The sequence below is a fragment of the Malus domestica genome, chromosome 10 (genome assembly GCF_042453785.1).
Source record: "Malus domestica chromosome 10, GDT2T_hap1".
Classification (NCBI taxonomy): domain Eukaryota; kingdom Viridiplantae; phylum Streptophyta; class Magnoliopsida; order Rosales; family Rosaceae; genus Malus; species Malus domestica.
In genome coordinates, this window is record NC_091670.1 from 1,393,576 (window position 1) to 1,417,853 (window position 24,278).

The 24,278-nt window shown below is 36.2% G+C and overlaps 1 protein-coding gene and 1 long non-coding RNA gene across 2 annotated transcripts; one reads left to right on the forward strand and one right to left on the reverse strand.

The window, feature by feature from the left end:
* Window positions 1–793: 793 nt before the first annotated feature.
* LOC103444562 (uncharacterized) lies at window positions 794–1,813 on the reverse strand. The gene has a single exon (XM_008383511.2). It carries the CDS (start codon window positions 1,811–1,813, stop codon window positions 794–796), a length of 1,020 nt encoding a protein of 339 aa, XP_008381733.2.
* Window positions 1,814–18,646: 16,833 nt separating this feature from the next.
* LOC139188949 (uncharacterized) lies at window positions 18,647–20,712 on the forward strand. Its single transcript, XR_011572388.1, has 4 exons — window positions 18,647–19,015; window positions 19,116–19,204; window positions 19,458–19,524; window positions 20,367–20,712. It is a non-coding gene; the product is annotated as an uncharacterized lncRNA (long non-coding RNA).
* The last annotated feature ends 3,566 nt before the right edge of the window (window positions 20,713–24,278 follow it).

Consider the following 24,278-nt stretch of genomic DNA (forward strand, 5'->3'; position numbering starts at 1 on the left):
TTCGAAATATTCTAATTTTGAATTTGAGTAACATACTGGTTCATCTTCTTCATTTTTACCGTGCCATCTCATCCTGGTTCATCCATAACTTCTAATAGTTGCTCATTTCCTCGAGCATGGAGTCTGTTGCATGAGATCTTGATTAGAGATGTTGCACTTGCACATATCAATTTGTTGTACTCGGGAAGACGCAACTTCTTCTTCTTCTTGTTTTTTTTTAGTTTTTAATTATACAAAATAAAAATTAGTTTTTAATATTTAAATATTTTAATATACATGGTAATATTTATTAGACTTATGAGACCTAATTATATGTCACATTAGCACATAACGTAATTTTTAACACAAAATTATGATGCAATGACTGCATGGATTTGTGACACTCATTTTCAGGAATTACATTAATCGATTTTCAATTTTAATGACCATCTTAATGAGGAACCCCAACTAAAAAGAAACACCAAATTCAAACACTTTTGAGTAATTTTAACTTATATAGCCTATATGATGCAATATCAATAAGACATGGGGACCCAACCTCAAGCATCCACTTCCAAATTTCCAATGTCATTGCCAACATTCAAAAGAAAAATAAAAAAAATGCCTTTGCATGACGGTAGGGATTCGAATCCCATCGATGACTAATATAATAAAATCTATCATTTGAAAAAAAAAAATCGCCTCAAAATCAAGAATTATGTGATAGCACTACCCACAAAATTTAGATGCAGAAAAAGGAAAGGTCAAGAACTTCAACATCATGTACGAATTACAGAAATTGGATCAAACATAATTAAACTTGCTCAAGCTGAACATTCTTAGAGCTGAGAGGCACATAATCCCCCGGCAGATAAACCTCAAGGTGATCTGATAACGCCGATTTGTCGATTTTTTCGTGGTGGTACGACTTGCAAACGAAATAGAGCACAGTTTGGATCACAAGACCAAACAAAACCAGCTTGAAAAGCAACAAGAAGCATATAACTCCATATGCTACTCGTTCAGCCACAACAAATGACCTTCCGCTCACAACTAATTGTTGGAACCCAAATTGTAGAAGGGCGGCCAAAACATTGAGCTTACAGTATATGATTGCAGCAACCCACATATTTCCTTTTAGTAGTGCCTTGCTCTTCACCATGGCTTTGATCCCTCTAGCTTCTTCAAGAACTGAGACCACGGCAGCCAGTTGCCAGATTAGGGTTAGGTAAACAAACCCTATGAAGTATACAATGAGTAGAAAAACCCCAATTATTTTTTCAATGGCATCGCTTTTGGCCATCGAAAGTGCGGCAAGTACCCAGATAAGTACCCAAATAATTAGGATTAGGAAAGCCACTATGTTGTAGCAAAAGATAGCCATGAAAATGCACAAGAACGTGACCATAACTCGCTTCCACACTTTCGGGACTACGCTCATCACCTTCTTGAAAGTGATTTCTCGCTTCGTGTATATACACGCGATCGTGTATACAACGGCAGAGGTGGAGAGGAGGCTGAAGATGAGCAGGAAGGTGAAGTATGCAGCTTTGAATAGCCAATAAGTTGCCCACTCGGAGGATATGGCATCGGATACTTTTTCATACTTTGGATTGTTCGCGCTTGTTCCATCAAGGACTATTTCGTTGTGGATGATCTTTGAGAGAAGGATGTTTGAGAGTTCTATGTGCGACAAGAATAAGAAGCTCAAAGGGAGGATCAAGGCTAATGTAATTTGGCTGAAGATTTTTCTCCGTGAAAATACTATTTTGTAGGCTTCTTTGTAGATGCCAAAAATCCCAAGAAATTGCAATTCATCTTGTTCTCTATCCATGATAGCTTTTTCTTTTAATGGTATTATGATTCAGAGAGGGAAATGTTTGGCGAAAGAAAAGATATGAAATATGTGAAAGAGGGGGGGGGGGGGGAAGATATAGGAAAGTAGGTTGGACATTATGATACAAGATTACCCTTGGGTTTCCAAGAAACTAGCTAAGTCAATGTCAATATGTGGTGGTTACTAACTTATTAAAGAAGAAATACATATATCAGATCTAATATCAGTGAATTTTAACCATATTATTTTTAACCCATTGTGAGGCTTAACTCACTCTCCCACCAATTTAGTGTAGATAATATTGTTTGTTTGAAAGAAAAAAAATGCCCTAAGGCTAAAATAAAAGTAAAGGTTTGTTCAGGTTAAAGAATTTTGGAAGAGATGCTATGTACTTCAATATAAATTTATTTTGCAGATGATACTTTACTGTAGTGGTGGAAATTAATGTGGAATAAAAAAAGTTAACAATTTAATTTAAATATATTTTGCAGACAATACTTTTCGATCCCCATTGATTCTCCTCTCTCCTAACAGTTAACAATTTAACCTACTAATTTTATCGTTGTAAAAAAAAAAGTTATTTTAATTAAGGGACAGAACAGTTTTAGAAATTGGAATAAAAATAAATCCTTAAACTGACCTAATCATCATATGATCTCACGATAATGGATCAAGAATCACATTAAAAGTGAATACCCGACCATAATGTTCAAACACTGCATGATTTAGGCTACAGTGCCTATTTAGTACTGGTTTTGTACTGAGGTGCTTTTATAAAAAGTGAATGTAAAAAAAAGTTGAGCTCAAAAATATGTTTGGTAAACACTTAAAAACAGCTTATTTTCACAGTTTTGGGTGAAAAAAAGCTGAAAACGTGAAGCAGCAAAAATAAGTTTATTTTCACATCACAGCAGAATCAGTTTTTTTTTTTTTTTTTTTTCAAAACACAGCAATACCAAACTAGCCCTTAAGCTCATGACCCATCGTTTCGAAGTTAACAAACTTAAAATTTGAATGAAGTCATCATTTGTCATGTGTTTTCATTTAACTCTAGTTAACTTTCGCAATGTTACTTTTTCAATTTTGAAAAAAAAAATTAACTAAGATTAAGTGAAAGGACACGTGACAGATGATTAAGTACATGGTGAACATACACCACAGTTAAGGGTGGTGAGAAAAAAATACTCCCTTATCCAATAACAAACTTTGAAGCATTCTCTTATTTTCTTACGGATTCTTGTTACCTATAATTTCAAGTTATCGTTTTATTTTTATGGGAACTTTAATGAAAAACTCATAGTATTGTTCACTTTAATAAAAAAATCACATTTTTACACTAAAAAATCAATCATGGTACTATCCACTTTACCTTTATTTTGTCCTTATCGTTAAAACTTAAAATTTTTAAATCATTTTCGTTAGTTTTCCTTATTTTTATCTCTTTGTCAAGATGTCATCTCACTTAACATAGCCTTTTTTTTTTTAAAAAAAAATTGTAAAGGGAAAAAGCAAAAAACCGTAGCTATCTTAAAAACTACAAATCCTTACCACCCCCGCCTCCAAAAAAAAAAGAAGACAAAAGGTTTGTAATTAACTCGTCATTTTATTGAATTCGTCATTCACAAGATTTGAATTTAAAATCTCTCATTTAAAAATAAAGACGAATACCATAATACTAAGTCAACACATTGATTCTTTTAAAATATTTTTATTTAGCGGAACAAATGTAACGTCCATTTTTATTTTTGAAACATTGCTTTATTCCAAACTAAAGAAAACGCCATATAATGATACAAAAGATGACCATGTTGAATAACGTGAAAAATCTAATATCGAATTTAACAAAATACATTAGAACTTATATTAATTGGTACTATTTCTCATTGCACAAAAAAAAAATTATGATAAAACGCCACACAATTGGTTGGCACATGTGTTTAAGTATGCAGACATTCCCTTCAAACAAAAAAAAGTATGTAGACATTCAGACCCAAAGGGAATATAAACCCTTCATTTCTCTTAGTATTTTGTGGAATCAACAAGATCACGGATTAAGACAAGTCTGTTTTTATCATTCTCAATTTGAAAATAAAAAAGGATAAAATTTCTACTATTGATTTATGTTCATATTCTTTTTTGGTGTGTAATACCATATAGAATTCTTATCCAAGCATGTACAACGTTGAAGTCGTTGGCTTGGCTCTTACTGTGGAGTATGGTTTACATGGTATCGTGGCATTTCATTCTAATACGATAATGATATGTATAAATTTTTTAGCATATGTAATTATTTTAATTAGAACGTCACATGTTGGTGACCTATTCTATGTAATTTGCTCTCTCCACCCTACTCTCACAGCAGCCCCCACAGCCCCCACCTCGCAATTTCTTCATTAAAGCTGCAGAAAAAAACAAGGAAATGGTACGGTTGAGTTTTAAGAGAATATACAAGGGCATTTTCGGAACTACGGGATTAGAGGGCCCCCATAGAGCAGTTCGTCAGGTCGTTCACGTCGAGTCGAGGGGAAGAAAGTTTGTTTTCATCAGTCCGTCAATTTCGAAGTCTCTAGTTTTTCTTAATTTTGGTCAATCCAAAGTTTCTCTAGTTTTTTCAGTCAACACACTCATTGCCGGCTAGGAAACCTCCTCCTAACTTTTTTTGCTATTTGATCCCTGTATTTTGTATTAATCAGACAGTTGAGAATTTGCTATTTGACCCCTGTATTTTGTAGTTTTCCTCATGTTAGATCCTTGAGAATCTGTTAATCGGGTGATCATTTTTATTTTGATTTGGCTTCCACTTCACATATTTGTTCTTTGGGCTTCCGCTTCTATTCTTTCATTCTTCATTTCATTTTCATTCTTGAATTTGTTGGTACTAGTGTTTGAGTTAATATTTGAACTTTGGGCCGAAAAGAAGGAGAGCCCAAAAAGACTAAGGAAAAGGATTTCCTACCCGAACAACTAGTTATCTTTTTTTAGTGTTTATGAATTCTTGGTTTCTTGGTTGTCTTCGTCGTTATCGAGCTGGGGTAGATTTCTCAAAGTTGTTGTCAATTGGTATGGCAAACATTGGTTGTTCATGCTTGGTTTAAGATGGTTGTCACCCACGTAACTCACAGTGGTGCTTGGTTTGGACAAGCACTGGCCGCTTAAGCTTGGTCTCTAAAATAAGCAAAAGACAAGTTACACACCTGAAGTTTTGGGGTGCTTATCAAAATGGGCCACTTCCTTTCAATTTTATCAATTTACACCCCAAAGGCTCGTTTGGTTCAAAAGATCGGATTGGATTGATAACTCATACGACATGTTCGGCATATCTGAACCGGGCAAATGCATTTCGCTTTGACGCTCTTATGGTATATACATAAGACAGGAACCACATCATATGCATTAACAATTTAACATCGATTGCAAAGACAACAACAAAATCAAAAGCCTGAGAAAGCAGAAGCTAAATTGTTGAGAGAGCAAATAACTGAATAACTTAACTATGGAGCTTTCTTGAAGCACGTTAAACTTTTCGGAGAGAAGAAGCGGAAAGCAGAATCAAGATTATAAAGATAAAACAAATGCTAGACCTGGCATTCGTGTCGTGTTTTTCGTATTCGTGTCATTTTTGTGTAATACCCGATGTCTTAACGGGTCGTATCGTGTAACATCTGTTAAAATAAACGGGTAAAATGACCCGACCCGATAATATTAACAGGTAATATGACTCGACCCGTTACCCGTTAAGGAAAATATATTTTATACCAATAAATAATTAAATGAAAAACATAATACTAAATAAGTATATACATATCATATTGTCACATCCAAAACATAAAAACTTATTTTTCTTTTAAGTATATTTTTCGCTTACCTAAACTGATCAAATGGTAAAATTGGAAAATATTGGAATAGAGGAGGCGTTTTTTCGTCCAAAAAAATTCTAATAATCTAAGTGAAATAGAATCCAACGGTACATAATTACTCTCATTTATCTTACGGCTGTTATTTAAGTTAAATCTTTAATAGTTTTTTAATTAATGTAGAAGTGTAAAAAATATAGAAAAAAAATATATAAACGCTAGTAATGACAAGTTTTATAACTTTCATGAAGAGCTTAACTTCGAAATTCACCACTATAATCATATAAATCATAGATCAAAATTTAACCGTTGATTGTTGTTTACATTTACGCTTCATTGTTCTCATCAAAATTTTTTTTTTCAGATTTTATTTTTTGAAAACATGATCTATTAGAGGATGTAGGAAGATGAATGGTTTGGATCGTTGATATTATATTTAGAGTTTTACGGTTAGTGAAAATATTGTTAGATGTTTACAAAGTATCTACAAACTATATGACATCGACTTATATTTCAGTTAACCGTAAATGTCGAAACGTGATATCAAAGATCTGAACCGTTCATCTTCTTACATCCGCCAAATGATCATGTTTTTAAAAAAGAAAATTAAAAAAATGAAATTCAGTAAGAAGAATAAAGTGTAAATGACAATTGACGGTTAAATATAAATTTAAGTTTTATGGATTATAGTGTTGGATTTTGAAGCTAACCCCTTTATGAAAGTTGTAAAGCTTGTCACTATGAGTGATTGTGTGTACATATATATATATATATATATATATATTTTTTTTTTTTACATTTTTTACACTTCTACAATAATTATTATTAATTATATTAATTTTTCCCTCAAATAAAAAACATTATTCATGAGGTTTGGATGATTTTAAAAATCTAAACAATAATGTAAGTGTAACCATTATTTACTCGTGGAGGAATAATGATGAATCACGAGGATTTATATATTCTTTCACATTTTTCATACTTGTATGTATGTCTTCTTAGTTCTTACCTATACAAATACTATACTAGTTTGTTTTAATTTTGGACAACAACATGTTAAATAAAATTTATCCTAGTAATGATAATAAGGAGCTCTCATAATAAAAATAAATAATGCTATTTTTTTTTTACTTATATAGAATAATAATACAAAATTATATATTTAATATAGAATATCTTGTATATATTAATATGGCTATTGTATTTTATAATAAATCTTTTAGTAATTAAACTTTAAAATTATCAAAATAAATTTTTTCTTAACGGGTCGAAACGGGTTACCCACGTGTTACCCGAATGTATACCCGTTAATAATGGGTCACCCGATTAGTTATCGTGTTGACCCGAAACCCGTTATTTTCGTGACGTGTCAAAAACTGCTGAGTCTAACAACTGCAATGAATGCCGAAACCACAGCCCCGCTGGATTTTCGGCAGAAATCACCAAATTGTTGGCAAATAGCAAGCCAGTTTGCATCGGAATTTCCTTTATGGGCCAGGTATACTATGGCAGCGGCAGGACCAGAAGTGTTTTTAAGCAAGCGCCAACTGCAAGTTCCATTTCAAGACTTGTGAGGCAATGTGTAGAGATTAATATAAGTACTGATTATGTATTTTATAAAACTATATAAAATATGAAAGAAAAAGCAATCGTACGGTGTCAAAATAAGCAGGACAAGCTTTGGAGCAGCCGCATGGGGACGAATAATGGTTACTATGGAGAAGGGAAGGGAGAGGACAAGGTAGGCGCGCACTATACCCATTGCTATCACTAAAAACCTGCATTTGCATATCCAATGAGTGATGTGTTCAAATGAAACATGTATACAATCTTTCTAACAAGAATAAATCTTCACTAATGTTATTTTGATTAGGTTTTATAAAATGTGAACTTGCTTGGAATTGGAAAGCTGTGTGAAGAAAGGAAGAGTCTCATCACTAGACCCCATGGCAATGACAGCGCCGAGAGCAGCCGTAGTAACACCAGTTCTTATAATAAAGTCTAGTACGGCAAAGCCCTTCGTCTATCCTCCCTTTTGATTCTTACTATTGGAACCTTGAGCAGCTTCTACCCTCACGTATGGCACTTCTCTTTTGGAATGCCATTTTATTTCTCTACTAACTGGTGGAGATGCTCTTAGGGGTGGGCACTTGAGATCGAAAATTGAAATCTAAACATGGACCAATCCGAACAACACCAAACGGTTGAGTTTTTGAAACTGAACTACAAGCTAAAAATAAGATTTGTTTTTGGTTCTGAACATTTGGAACCGAGCCTCACCACATAAATTAAAAAAAAAATCCATTTAGAAAAGCAAGTTGGCTTGAGTAGTGGACAATCATCATTCAATCAAGTCAAAAATGCCCAAAATAGGTAACAAATTCAAAGTTATTTCATTCATCCTCATCCAATATTTTCCACAAGGTAATTATTTCATAACCTTCAAAACATTCCATATAAATTGAGTTAATTGGCTAATTAATGGATTTATTCCTAATTAATCCATTAATTACCAATTAAATCACCCATTTCACACAAAAATACCCCAAAGGGCCGGCCACCTTCTCTCAAAGGGGGATCGGCCATGCTCTATATATTGAACCCTATTTTCTCTAAAAACCTAAGTCCACACTCTTGCAAAACTCCAAAAACTCTCTAAACGCTTTTCTCTATAAGTTCTAACTTTGGCATCAGAGGTTCTTCGGCCAAAGCCCCCCCATTTATTGTGGGCGCGTGAGGGTTTTAGCTTTAACTAAAGGTGTTAATTGTTTTGTAGGTGCAATTTTGTCCAAGATCAAGGAAGAAGAAATTTGCATCCCATGTAGGTTAATACCCAATATTTTTTTTTTGTCTAACACTTGTCAATTATGGTCATTTAGTATTATGGTCTGGCGATATTCTTTTTTACTTGTAAGTGAGAGATCTTAGGTTCGATTCTCCCCAAAGAGGAATTTGAACCATATAATTACTAACTCATTGTGAGGCTAAACTCACTTCCTCCCCTATAGTATAAATAATATCATTTGTTAAAAAAAAAATAAATAAAACCCTTCTCAATTATGTGTTGTCACCTACCATTTATTTCGGTTCATATTTCATGTTGTAATTTATAGACAGCCTGCCACATCATTCGGTGTTAGGGGTCCCTAGAGGCCGTCATGATTGTATACATGTGGTAGTGTAGTTGGTTTGGGGTGTGCTCCAGTCCAGTTCACAAAAAATAAATATATATTGTTTCAGAATTGGGGCATGGATGTTTCAAGTAATTGGTTAAACTTGTAATGTGGAAATTTTTTAGTATTTGGACCCAGAATCCTAACCCCAAATCCCAATTCATTGTGTTCATATACAGGCCCCATCAACAAAGTCTACTACCCACAAAATTTAGGTGCAGAAAAAGAAAAGGTCAAGAACTTCAACATCATGTATAAAGGAAAAGAAAAAAAGAACTAGCTTTATGAATACATAAACCACTAAATATATTTTTTCCCACTTAATCATCAAGGAAGTAGCCATGTAATACAGAGATTATTTAATATTATCACCTAATGAAACTTGGATAAAACATAATTAAACTTGCCACTTAGTATTACGATCTAATGGTATTCCTCTTCACTTGTAAGTGAGAGCTCTTAGGTTTGATTCTCGTCAAAGAAGAATTTGAATCACATTATTGTGGTTGACCATTATGAGGCTTAGCCCACTTCCTCACCTTGACAGTGTAAATAATATTATTTACTTAAAAAAATACATAATTAAACTTGCTCAAATTGAACATCCTTAGAGCTGAGAGGCATATAACCCCCCATCAGATAAACTTCAAGGTGATCTGATAACTCCGATTTGTCGATGTTTTCGTGGTGGTGCGACTTGCAAACGAAATAGAGCACAGTTTGGATCACAAGACAAAACAAAATCAGCTTGAGAAGCAGCAACAAGCATATAACTCCATAAGCTACTCTTTCAGCCACACTAAATGACCTTCCGCTCACAACTAGTTGTTGAAACCCAAATTGTAGAAGGGCGGCCAAAACGTTGAGTCTAAAGTATATGATTGTAGCCACCCACATATTTCCTTTTAGTAGTTCCTTGCTCTTCGCCATGGCTTTGATCCCTCTTGCTTCTTCAAGAACGGAGACCACGCTAGCCAGTTGCCAGATTAGGGTTAGGTAACCAAACCCTATGAAGTAAACAATGAGTAGTAAAAACCCAATTATAACACTGGCATCACTACTGATGCCCATCGAAAGTACCCAAATGATTAGGACTAATAAAGCCACTATGTTGTAACAAAAAAAAGCCATGAAAGTGCACAAGAACGTGACCATAACTCGCTTCCACACTTTCGGGACTACGCTCATCACCTTCTTGAAGGTGATTTCTCGCGCCGTGTATATACATGCGATTGTGTATACAATGGCAGAGGTGGAGAGGAGGCTGAAGATGAGCAGGAAGGTGAAGTATGCAGCATTGAAAAGCCAATAAGTTGCCCACTCGGAGGATATGACATCTGACATTTTTTCATACCTTGGATTGTTGGTGCTTGTTCCATCAAGGACCATTTCGTTGTGTATGATCTTTGAGAGAATGATGTTTGAGAGTGCTATGTGCGCCAAGAATACGATGCTCAAAGGGAGGATCAAGGCTAATGTAATTTGGCTGAAGATTTTTCTCCGTGAAAATACTATTTTGTAGGCTTCTTTGTAGATGCCAAAAATCCCAAGAAATTGCAATTCATCTTGTTCTCTATCCATGGTGGCTTTTCCTTTTAATTGTATTTTGATTCAGAGAGGGAAATGTTTGGCGAAAGAGAAGATATGAATTATGTGATGGGGGGAAGGAAACGTTTTGGCAATTTATATAGGAAAGTATGTTGGACATTATGATACAAGATTACCCTTGCGTTTTCAAGAAACTAGCTAAGTCAATGTCAATATTGGCTGGTTACTAACTTATCAAGAAGAAATACATGTCTGTGATCTAATATCCTTAGGCTAAAATAAAGTCAATAACCCATTTTTTTCTAAAGGTTTATTCAGGTTAAGGAATTTTGGAAAGATGCTATGTACGTCATATAAATTTATTTTGTAGATGGTTGCAGAAATTAATTATGTTTATGCACCTTGTGTGTGTTTGATCTCTATCAATCCTTCCCTCTCTTAACAATTAACAATTTAATCAACTAACGCTATTGTTTATAGAAAAAAAAATATTTTAATTAAAGGACTGAACAGTTTTAGAATTTGGAAAAAAACAAATCATTAAACTGAGCTAGTGGCTGAATTCGTATCTTCATTCATCATATGATCTCATGATATGTAAATTAGCATAATATAAGGAAAAATTAGTATTCGATTACTAGCTATTAATGTTCATTGAATGAGACCTCATTAGCATTCAGGTTTTGGTTGAAATTCCTAACATTAATGTATTAATGAATTTACATGTACATAATTTTTTAAAATAAAAATTAGTAATAGATTGGGTGATTTTGTATAAAATCAATAAAAAGTTACAATTAATAGTACATCAATAATGTTTATGTTAATGATAAATAGGTCAATCATGTATTATGATACTCAAATACATTTAAAATAAATGAAAATTACAAAATCTGCCACTACAGTTGGCACGCACTTCAACCGACACACCATTTCTTATTTTTTTTTTTATATTTTGGAACATGTCTATAGTTGGCATGCACTTCAACTGACACACCCTTTCTCATATTTTTTTTTATATATATTTTGGAACAGGTCGATACGGATTCAGACACTGCAACGCAATGTCTGTTTTCTGATTTTGTTTTTTACACTTGGATTCAAATGCTGCATTGCAGTGTTTGTTTTCTGGTTTCGTTTTTTCATCACTCACACACCTTATATGTTGCGCGACTCTTGATTTTTACGTTTGGATTCAAACACTACAACCCAATATCTGTTTCCTAATTCAATTTTTTACACTTGGATTGAGACACTGCATTGCAGTGTCTATTTCTTGGTTTCATTTTTTATCACTCTTTCCTCCTTCTGTTTTTTACATTTGGATTCATACACTGCAATGCAGTATCCGTTTCTTGGTTTTGATTTTTTTACATTTCGTTTCAAACACTGCATTGCAGTGTCCGTTTCATGGTTCTCTTTTTACATTTCTATTCAGAGTGTCCAACACAATGTCCATTTTTTGGTTTTATTTTTTTCATCACTCATACACTTCACACCTTGTGGAAAACCAACTTGCACATTCCAAAAACAAGACCAATTGAAAATATGTTAAAATTGATTTCAAATTTTCCATTCTTTCTCCTTCCCTTGCTTCTCTCTTGTGGTTGGCAATCGAAGTACTTATGTTGCTAAAACTACGCAAATCATAAACAAGAACTTCAGGGTCCGTTTGGTGTTCTATTCCAAAATTTTAACTCAAAATTTGTAATTGTTTTTAAATTCATGATTCTCTTTCTCACATGCATAACACACAAATAGTTGGTAGGCACACATTCTAAGTTACAAGCAAGCAACAATAATAGATCAAACTCCCCAACCCTGAATAATTTAACCCTTTAAACTCTTCCTCAGTCAGCCCTCATACTTGTAGTTGCCCCAATCTTCAAAGATATAACTTGCAAATGTGCAGCAAACCAAGTTAACGAAGCTCTCTAATAGCTGTCTCCGTAAAAGAGTTCGAATCTATGGCGCATTTGCCCTACGCATGCTGCAACACCAACATTTTTTGGCAATTTAGAGAACCAGAGGAGCAGTGTTGATTGTATTACAGAGGAACCTAGCACAAAGAACCAACTTCACATGCATAAAGAGAAGTTTTTTTGCGAGAGAAGAGAGATGTTTTTTGGAGAGAATATCATGAACCTTTTTATGATTTAATAGGGCAAAAAAGAATTTTATAACTATTTGAAAGAGCTTGAAACTCATATAACATTCCTCATTGACCTATGCCTAATTAACAAAAATATTTCATTGATTAGGTTCAAAATAATAGTTGACCATTGATATATCATTCATTAGTAAAGTTTTATTGACTTTTTATTAAATTTTATTTAATTGATTTAGGGTTTCAATACTCAACCTTCATTAAACTCCTAATTAATTTTAATTCAAAACATTTTCAAAAAAAAAAAAAAAAATTTGTACTCATTTATTTTTTATAAAATCCACAAAGTTTTTATTATTAAATGTTCCCACTTACATTCCAATTTTATACTTTATATATATATATATATATATATAATCCATTCAAATTTCATCAGTTTTCGTTGATTTGAAAGTATTTATGTCAAGTTTAATCGAAGAATGTACCCATGTTTTGGGTTTGAAGAATCTACCCACGTTTTATGGTACAATAATTTTTGGTTAACTTTGATGAATGTATATATGTACATATGTACAATATATTGTGGAGTACAATTTATCTTTAATATTTTCTATTGATGCACAAAACCGGAGGTCTTGGAACAACGTAAATCCGACCGTGAATCTGTATGAAAGTAAATAACACAAGATGTATCGTGGTTCACCCTAAGGTTTGGGCTATGTCCACACTGATATTGTATTTCTGAGGGAGAGAGAGAGCTCTGAATATGAGAGTGAGAGCTTTGGGAGAGCTTAGAGCTTAGGGGATGTGAGGAGGCTTAAGAAATGGCCTCCTCTGTGGGAAGAGTGAGGGGTCATTTTATAGAATAAGGGCTCCTCACTTATTACATATTTGCCCTTCCATTTATTACATAGTTACACTTAAGTCCCCCGAGTATTTATATGAGATCTAAATACGGAGGCCCTAAGTATGGTACAAACAGTAGTCCTTCAAGTCTTCAGTCAAGAGAGTCTTTTGGCTGGAGACTTGAAACTCAATCCATGTGTGGGCCGAAGTAACAAGATGTTGTCTTGAGCTGATGCTCGATATAAGGCGGTGCTCAATCTGAAATGATGTTCAACTAGAAGTAGCACATGTTATGAGGCTGCTCGGCTGCTCGACTTTTGGCTTATGTTGCCTTGGTTAGCTCGGCTTGTGGCATCGAAGGTGATGGAGTCCCTTTTATAGAATAAGGGTTTGCTCCTCAATACATAAATGATGGGATAGAGTTGATGCTCTCTAATGATGGTGAGGGAGTCCCTTTTATAAAATAAGGGCTCGCTCCTCAATACATAAATATAGGCTAGAGTCGATGCTCTCTAATGAATGTGAGGGAGTCCCTTTTATAAAATAAGGGCTCGTTCCTCAGTACATGAATAATGTGTGCTTTCTAATGAAAGTGAGAGAGTCTCTTTTATAGAATAAGGGCTCGCTCTTCAGTACATAGATAATGGGCTAAGTCCCCCAAGTATTTTTCATGAGGCCCAGTAAATGGTACATAATGTAGTCCTCCAAGTCTTCGGTCAATAAAGTCTATTGGTTGGAGACTTCAAATTAAATCCATGTATGGGCCGAAGTGGCGGTTTTTCAGAGGCGGTATTTGTATACCCTACACTGAAGCTTTGTAGGTGAAGCTTTGTAGGTGAAGCTTTGCAAGTGAAGCTTTGAAGCTGGAGCTTTTGTAAATGAAGCTTTTGAAGCTGGAGCTCTGTAAATGAAGCTTTTGAAGCTAGAGCTTTTGTAAATGAAGTTTTTGAAGCTAGAGCTCTGTAAATGAAGCTTTTGAAGCTGAAGCTCTGTAAATGAAGCTTTTGAAGCTAAAGCTTTTGTAAGTAAAGCTTTTGAAGCTAGAGCTCTGTAAATGAAGCTTTTGAAGCTGAAGCTCTGTAAATGAATGTTTTGAAGCTAGAGCTTTTGTAAATGAAGCTTTTGAAGCTGGAGCTCTGTAAATGAAGCTTTTGAAGCTAGAGCTTTTGTAAATGAAGCTTTTGAAGCTAGATTGACATGAGTGATGCTGATGAATGTTTATGTTGATTGACATGAGTGATGCTCATGTATGTTGACATGAGTGATGCTCATGAATGTTAACATGAGTGATGCTTATGAAAGTTGACATGAATGATGATCATGAATGTTTATGTATGATTGACATGAGTGATGCTCATGAATGTTAATGTATGATTGACATGAGTAATGCTCATGTATAATTTTGAAGTACTGGATGTACTTTTAATCACCTGGTTAGTGATAATAGCGGCAGAGTGCCGAATAATTTTGGAGTACTGGGCGTACTTTTGATCACCTGGTTAGTGATAATAGTGGCAGGCTGCCGAATAATTTTGGAGTACTGGGTGTACTTTTGATCACCTGGTTGGTGGTAATAGCGGTAGGCTGCCGATTGATTTTTTGTAGTACTTGACGTACTTTTGATCACCTAGTTGGTGGTAATAGAGGGCCTGACTCTTTTAGGCATATGGGCCTTCGCCCTCCACATAACTTTCCAGCCCATTATTTTGGGCTTGCCGTTTATTTATTTATTTTTATATTACCCTCTGATGGAGTTATACAGATGTCTCCAAAAAGATAAGGAAAATAAATTACATCATTAAAAAATAAATCCGACCCTTTGCTCAATGGGTTACGCCCATAATGTCATCACCATCGCAATTATGTCTGTCTTTTGCTTTCTGCTTTTGCTTTTCTTGATCTCTCCGCTCCAATAGGGCTCACTTCCTTTCTAACACCATCCATTTGCTTTCCTTGCTCCCCTTTCGTGAGCCTCATCGACTTAGAAACCAACCGATGCCTTGACAAAAATGTTCCTCCTGCTGCCCTGACATACTTTTTCTTTTCTATTTTGGCAGATGGCAGATGGCAGACAATACCAAAGGGGAATAATAATGGAATTATTGTAAGAAATCTTATCTTCTGCCTGGTTTCCATTGGTGGTCATGGTATTCGCAGGAGGTGGGATTCAGGTCGGCGACTAAACACAAAAAACGTCTTGAGTAATTGGAGATCTTTCTGCAACTCCGGGGTCATGGTTGGTGCAGGCATGTCAAACCAGCTTGTTCCAGCAGATGGGTCCTGAACTTTTCTGTCTCGGCATCAGCGAAATCAGGAATTGGGTCGGGAAATTTGTATTTGCCCGCTAGCTTGCATAACCGGTTCATTACTCCATTTTCATTTCTTGGTTGCCTTCCTTGCCCAACACAACACCAACGAACATCAAAGGAATCAACAGGTAGCAAGGCGACATCGTTTCAAACTTCACAGGATTGGGCGGAGGAGGTATTGTTGTAGATGGAAGCTTCACGGAGAGACTCGGAAATTTCAAACATGAACCCTAGCTCGAGAAGAAACCCGATTCTGATTTCGTCTGCATTGCTGAGGTGGCCCACCATAGATGACCCACTAGGTCTGTTAGAGGAAGAGTCGGTGAGCTACGCACGTAGATTCTACAAGTTCAGCTTCGCTCTGCTTCCTTGGCTTTGGGCTCTCAACTGCTTCTACTTCTGGTGCAAGATCACGAGCCATTTTAGCCGAACAAATATTTCCTAGAGCACAAAGAGCAAGTCCCACAATATATTGGTTGGTATGATTGAGATCTTGTTTCAATGAGTTTGTGACCAACATTAGAACTTCTTGTCTTTCATCAAGAAGCAGCATGAGGACAAGATACCCTATTCTCTTCTCAGGAAAACCAGCAGATGCAATCAATTTTAGGCACTCCATTTGACCAAAATGTACGGGATAACCCAGCATGTGGATGAACATGAGCTTAGCAAGGTTACGATGCCTGTAGTCATGATCATTTTCGTTTATGGATGCACGAATAGCAGTACACTATTTTCTAACAACAGCATGTTCCTCCGCTGCAGTTTTGCAAGCACGTATAGCCCGAATCATGTCCCTTAGGCACATGCCGGACGAGAAGGGATTCATGATTGGGTCCGTGGTTGAAGCTCTACGAAATCTCAATCGGATCCACAAATAGGAGGCAAACCTAGCAGTAGTAGCAATCAATCAACTGATTTGGGCGGCAAATTGGATGGTTCGAATTCGGAATTGGAGATCCGAATACGTTATCGGAGATATCTGGGTTAGAAAGTGTAGAGAAAGATGAGATATTTGGATCTGAGAGAGAGCTGGCGCACAAATTCGTCTTCCCATAAGCAACTTCCAGTGAGGAGTAGAAAAAGCTGCCTCAGCCTCAGTCTTGGTTTTGAAGCCCACAAATCCATAACCTGCGGACATTCTCGGGTTACTTTGGAATACAATTTCTGCTGTAACAAGACTATAATCCTCTGAATTAAAGAAGATTTGGGCGCGAGGATGGCGTAGAGGTTGCGAATAATGAGTTCCTCGTCCGTTGGGCGGAAATTGAGTTTCGAAACAGGGAACATCAATCCTAATGGAGAAGATCTGGACCTGTGGGAGGCAGGTCAAGCGGGTTCAAACCTGACCGACTCTACGGAGACTCATTCTTGAGTCGCTTCCTCGCTTGCTTCCCTTTCTGTCCCCAATTCCCAGCCGATTCAGTGCCGCTACTCTCGTGCATAACCAAATGCGCCAAATCCGCCAGCGCCTCCGCCACCTCGAGCTTCTCCTTCACCATCGGATACGCTCCACCGCTCCCACCAGAGTCTTGATCCAGGTGTAAGAAGGTGAGAGAGAGAGCAAGCAAAAAGAGAAAATGATTTGTAGAGAGAGAGGAGAGAGAGACGAGACTGATTTTTTGGATTTTTCTGGTGGTCATCGTTCCAGATCAGCCATTGCTTCGATTGTTTAATTCTCTCTCTGTCTCTGTCTCTCTCAAGAAAGTCTGAAACTTTGGCGGTGTAGAGTGAGAAATGCGTGTGGTTTTGGGGTGGGTTTGGAAGTGTAAATATTTGAGAGGAATAAGGAATTGGGAAGCAGAGATTTTGACAGTGACTTGAACAAGTGGAAGAATTGTTCATATATTTTTATGAAGCGACAGGAACTTGAAGCAGAAGAAAAGGTTGTGGATTTTTCACGGTGGTGAGATGAAAAAATGAAAGAGAACCGACATAGCTTTTTGTGTTGATTCCCACAGACGGTGCTAAATGTTGATGCATAAAACTGGAGGTCTTGGAACAATGTAAATCCGACCGTGAATCTGCATGAAAGTAAATAACACAAGATATATCGTGGTTCACCCCAAGGTTTGGGCTACATCCACACTGATATTGTATTTCTGAGGGAGAGAGAGCTCTGAATATGAGAGTGAGAGGTTTAAGAGAGCTTAGAGCTTAGGGGATGTGAGGAGGCTTAAGAAATGGCCTCCTCTGTGGGAAGAGTGAGGGGTCCTTTTATAGAATAAGGGCTCCTCACTTATTATATATTTGCCCCTCCATTTATTACATAATTACACTTGAGTCCTCCGAGTATTTATACGAGATCTAAATACGGAGGCCCTAAGTATAGTACAAACATTTTCAATTCCAAAATTATGAATTTTATTTAAAATTTCATTAATTGATACAAACAACTACAAATTTCTTAAAAAAATATATATATAATAACCTACTTAGAAATACGTTATTACATTAATGTTAGTGACTTCGATAAAAAATTGAAAATCAACAAAGTTTCAGTCAAAGAATATTGAAAGCTAGGGACCATACCCAAAATCTATCCTAATTTAATTTGATAGAATAATGGATCAAGAATCACATTAAAAGTGTATATCCGACCATAATGTTCAAATATTGCATGATTTAAGTTATAGTGTCAATTTAGGCTCATGACCCGTCGTTTTGAACTAAAAGCGTTATTCTATAGTACTAAACTTGTTATTTTTGATATTATTCAATAACAAACTTTGAATGTCACAGCCTGTCCTGAAATATTACATTTTTAGATGTGAAATGTCAAATATGCCCTTGAGCGTTTATGGGGTTGTGTGATCTAAATTTTGGATTTGGACCAATTCGTTAAGTCCCAAATATTTTGGGACCAATTAGAAGTAAAAGACTTAAGGTTCTAATTGTTTTGATTGGTTGTAGGAGGATTAGAACCACACATTCACACTTTCCCTCTCTTTCTCCCGTTGACTCTTTCTTTCTTTCTCTTCCCTCTCGGTTTTTCTCCATTTTCATATCGTACGTACGAACGAACCTCAACCAAGCTATTCCTTCACGGATCGTGGTTGTGGAGACCATTTTCAAGTTCCTTTCGAGCCTAGGAACCCAGCGATACTATTATTTGGATGTGAAACCTCGAAAAACTTGAGAAACTATAACCTCCGATTTGAGGTACTATTCATTCACACGTAAATATGTAGTTTTCTGAGAGTTTTGAAGTTATAGGGAGCTTTAGATTGTCTTCACGAGGCTCGGAGAAGAAAAATGAAGTGATTTGGATGTTGGGAAGCTCGGGAATAGGGAGTTACAGGTTTGGCCTGAATATCGAGGGATTTTCCGACGAGTTCAGTCGGTTTTAGGACTTTTGAAAGGTAAGGTTTTGTTGTACTTGTCTTAAGCTTCATTTTGGTATAAAATTTGTGGAATTTGGTTGAAAAATGAAAAAGATTTGAAGGTTTTTCGAATTTCTAGTTTCTGGCGACCGGCGATTCGCCAGAGAAGAAAGGAGAATATTCCGTCAGTTTTGACGGAATATTCCTAACGACAGCTAACGGTGTCAGGTTAGTTTTAACGGAATATTCTAATTTTTAGCAGAATATTCCTTAACAGCGGTTAAGGATTCCGTTAGGGTTGGCCGCGTGTGGAGGCGCATGAGACGTCGGAAATTTTTTCTAAAAATTTGGACGTGTTCGTGGAGTTGTGTAGGTCACGTTGGTATATTTATATACCTCATTTGAGCAATGTATGAGAAGTTATTAGCTAGTATTGGTTATGTGCTTTAAATTAATGTTTTTATAGTTGTTTCGCATATAGGGGAGACTTATACCGAGGATGAGCGCAGTCAAGGGCGACTTGGGGGCTACGACCCTTCGACATACCAGTGAGTGGGCTCTTGATTTTAAGTATATATGTATATGCTTGGTATCTCTTCCCAGAAAATGCATTTAAATGAGTTATGACTTAAATTGCCATGCCAAATGATTTACACTTAGAATATGCATATGATGTGTGCATGTATATATAATTGTGGTGCTGAGGATGCTCAGGTAAGTCCCAGGTGAGTATATGAACTGTAAATGTGAATAACGGTTGTGATTAGTTGAGAAATATTGAGCTCATAAACCTGCACCCCGGTGTTAGTGATTTAGCCAGAGATATGGCACGGACCTATATATAATGTCACCTCCCGCACCCCATGCTCACATTGGATCCAATTTAGGTGCACAGTCTTGTCGTACAGACCATTATAGGTGGTTCCGACTCGTTGATGACTAGCGATTTATCGCACAGTTATCTTAAGAGCGTAGCATTGAGCATAACTATATTACACCCAGTCTTGTTGTATAGACCTTTGCAGTGGTTCCGACTCGTGTGCAGTGTAGTGCCGTATAGGTCACTTGCAGTGACTCCGGCTAGATTGACTAATGAGCTATGAATTCAGCCGTACAGACTTCTGCAGGGGTTCCGGCTAATATGTTATTTTCCATGAATTTAATTTCACCTGAGTTACTTATTCTGTTTTATATTTGGCATGGCATATTTATGTTTATGGATATGTGAAGCATGATTTAAATATATATACATACATATTTATATTGATATTCTATTTCTGGAGAAATTATACATGTTTTACGGCAAGAGGTTAGAGCATTTTGATAAATGAAATGATTTGGAAAAGCTTTGTTTTTGCCCACTCACGTTTTCTGTTTTGCGCCCCTCCAGGTTTTAGGTAAGCTTGTTCGTTGGTGGCTCACAAGGATTGAACGGAGCTTCTGACAAACTATCACAATGTAGGACATCCTTGGGTGTCGTTTAATTAGTACTTATTTTCTGGACTGAACTTAGGCTACTTATGCTCTGATTGTGTATTCACACATTTTCTAGCACTTATCTTAACTAGTACTCTTATGAATTGGTTTTTAATTATTCGTATTCTCTATTATTATTGTGCTTCCGCACTGTGCACATGGCTACGTCACCCTCATGTGACGGCAAGCATGCCCTGATTCAGGTCGGGGTGTGTCATTGAAGGTTTTTTTTTATTATATTTTCTTGCGGATTCCAGTTACCTATAATTTCAATTGATCGATTATTTTTTTCCTCTTTGTCAAGGTGTGTCATCTCACTTAACATTGCCTTATTTTTACGAAAAAATGTAAAAGCAAAAAGCAAAAAATCCTAGCTATCTTAAAACTCCCTCTAAAAAAAATGACGAAAGGTTTATATATAACTTGCCATTTTAATTATAAATTGGTATTGAACTCGTCATTCACAAAATTTGAATTAAAAACCTCTCATTTAAAAATGAAGAGGAATGACATAGTACTAAGTGGCAACACATTACTTCTTTTAAATGATTTATTTAATTTAGTGGAACATACATAACGTCCATTTTCATTTTCAAAACATATGCTTTATTCCAAATTAAAGAAAACACCATATAATGATACAAAAGATGACCATGTTGAATAATGTGAAAAATCTCACATCAAATTTAACAAAGTACATTAGAACTCATATTAATCAGTATTTTTTTTTATTATACCAAAGCTTTTTGTAATAAAACGCCACACAATTGGTTTGCACATGTGTTAGGTACGTGGACATATATTAACCCTATATAGGCCTTATGTAGGAAAAATCTAGAAATAGATACTTCTGCATTTTTTTTAATTTTCTTAAAAGCCGTTTAGCAAATTAAAATTTTGTTTTGATAATTTCATTCGTATGTTTCTTAGTATTTTGTGGAAACAACGATATCACGGATTAAAACAACTATGTTCTTAGCATTCACAATTTGAAAATAAAATCCCCCACCTCCTGTTCTGGTGAAAATTTCTCTGGAGAAGGATCCTCGGACCTTAACACAGCTTCCCAAGGGATTGACAGTTTGGATGTGTAGTCGAGCTCTTGCTTGTTGATGTGCCACAAGAAGAAGAGAAAGTTAGTTCTGAAAGGTGCCTTTGTGGGGCCTTAGGTGTAGAGGCTCACAATCAAAACTAATTGAGTGCTAAGCATGCCACTACTATCTCAGTATAGCAGATGTAGAACAAGTGTGTTTTAAGTCGATTACTTGCGCCCCAAGTTACTTAGACTTCTTGTTATCAAAGGATTGTCGTGGATGGCTTAAGTCCACATTAAGTTCTTTTTCTTGCCTTGTGAACAATGACTTTTAGTTCATAATCTTGTATGTTCGAATGAAGGGAGTCTGTTTTCCCTTAAGTCATTTACTTGGTTCTTGATTGATTTTAATGATAACATATCCTTTAAACTAACCAGATCCAGATGCAAATGAAACTCTTATAACAGGAAAACATATGCAAATGACTTGAATACATGCTGGAGAATACATTAAGCAATAAATCTATTAATTCAGAAAACAAACAAAGAGTCTCAGGCAAGATTTCACCTTGTATGGCAAGGTTGAACCTCTTGCAGTCGCTTCTCTTTGAACTAATAGAGGTTCATACGCTAAAAAAGGATGGATGATAAACAAGTTTACACAAAGGAATTGATACTACATCGCTGAGGGAGATAGCAGAGCTTTAAACTAGATAAGAGATAGCTTGTCGTTAAAATGACTGAATCTGAGTTTATTTCAGCTTTTGAATGCAAATCTGGCTTGAGAGCAGAGTTTGTATGTTTGTTTGTTTGATTAGTTGAGTGTCCTTGTCTCTGGGGTCTCTTCCTCCTTTTATAGGCAAATTAGCCCCATTGTTGTAACTTTGTTCTTGCCCGAAAGCATTTGGAGGGTAGTGAGTCATTTGCTTTTTACTTGTGATGCCACTAGAAAGTGTTCTTTGGCTGGTAGTAGGTTAGTCTCTATCACTTGTTACTTTAGTGGCAAGCAAGTGGCTTGCATTTTGGCTGAAAAGGCTTCAATTTGCTTCTGAGCTTAGTGCTGGGCTTCGAGCAAGTCTTCTTTAATTAGGTACTCTTGGGCTTTTCTTCATCTAAGTTCAATGTTCAAATATTAACCCATACCTCCCAATTTCTTCATTAAAGCTGCAAACTAAATGTAAAAAAAAAAAAAAAAAAAAAAAAAGAAAGAGAGAAAGGAAATGGTACAGTTGAGTTTTTATATTATATACGAGGGCATTTTCGGAACTAGAGGATTGGAAGGACCGCATGGAGGAGTCCGTCAGGTCGTTCACGTCGAGGGAAGAATGTTTGTTTTCATTAATCCGTCCTTCACTCCTTCCGTCCGTCAATTTCAAAGTCTCCCTAGTTTTGTTTGTGGGTTTGGTCCAATGGAGAGCTCAGTCAACACACTCATTGCCTGCCAGGAAGCCTCCTCATTACTTCTTTTGCTATTTTATTCCTGTATTTTGTATTAATCACACAGTTGAACAAAAGATGACATCACCTTCGTCGCTATCGGGCTGGGGTTGGATTTCTCTAAGTTGTGAAATTGGTAGTACAAACATTGGTTGTTCATGCTTGGTTTAACTTGGTTGTCGCCCACGTAACTGACAGTGGTGCTTGGTTTGGACAAGCATTGGCTGCTTAAGCTTGGTCTCTAAACTAAGCAAAAGATAATTTACGTACACCCGTGGAGTTTATGGGTGCTTATCAAAATGGGACACTTTCTTTCAATTTTGTCAAATGTACACCCTAGTGGCTCGTTTGGTAGAAATGGTTGGATTGAGAAGGATAACCCTACTATATAATCCATTCATAACTCATAAGACATGTGTGGCATATTTGAACCGGGCAAATGCATTTCGCTTTGACACTCTTGCAGAATGCCGCAAATTCCATCTCCTTTGACGGCATTGCAGAATTTAACCAACAAATACCAAAAAAAATTAATAAAAAAATATAAGTCCTATTGATGCACAAAATCAGTGAAGACTTTGGAACAACGTAAAGTGTCAAGTTTGTGACATTTGCTCGGTTGCTCCGATCACTAGTGAGGATAAATATGTAAAGATATGGGAATAGGGAAGCAAACATAAGATGTACATGGTTCATCCTAAGTTTGGCTACGTCCACGGAGTAGAAGAGTTCTCATTAATAGTGAAGGGTTTCTCATTAATAGTGAATGATTTACACAAATACATAAGTTCAAGCATAATCATCATTAGTGAGTTCTAATGACTAGTTTAAGTACAGTAATGACATTAGGCCCTGTTTGGCACACCGTATAAGGCACCGGATAGTACTAATAATACGGAGTACGGTGTTTGGTGTCCATTTGGATTAAATAGCCACCGGATTAAATAACCCGGGCCCACCTTTTTATCCTGTCTTTACCCGCTTGCTTATACCGTCCAAAACCACGGTACAATTTAGTCGGGTTGAAATCTCTCGCTCTCTCATTCCTCTCCGGACGCCCTCTTGCTCTCTCGAATCCCAGGTTCGTCTTTCAAGTTCTTTCTTCTTCGTTTGAATCCCACTTCGTCTTTCCAGTTTTCTTCGTCAACCCAAGTTCTGCCGCTCCCTCTGTTATTCCCCTTCCTTTTATTCTTCCCCCTCCCTCTGTTCTTCACAGTTGGCCAAATCACCATTGACCCAAAATAGCAGCACTAATTCACCAATCGTGGGGTTGTATTTATTGCAATTCTATATGTTACAAAGCACCCCATCTGAATCTGCCGCAAAGAGGAGATAAAAAAAATAAAAAATCACCAA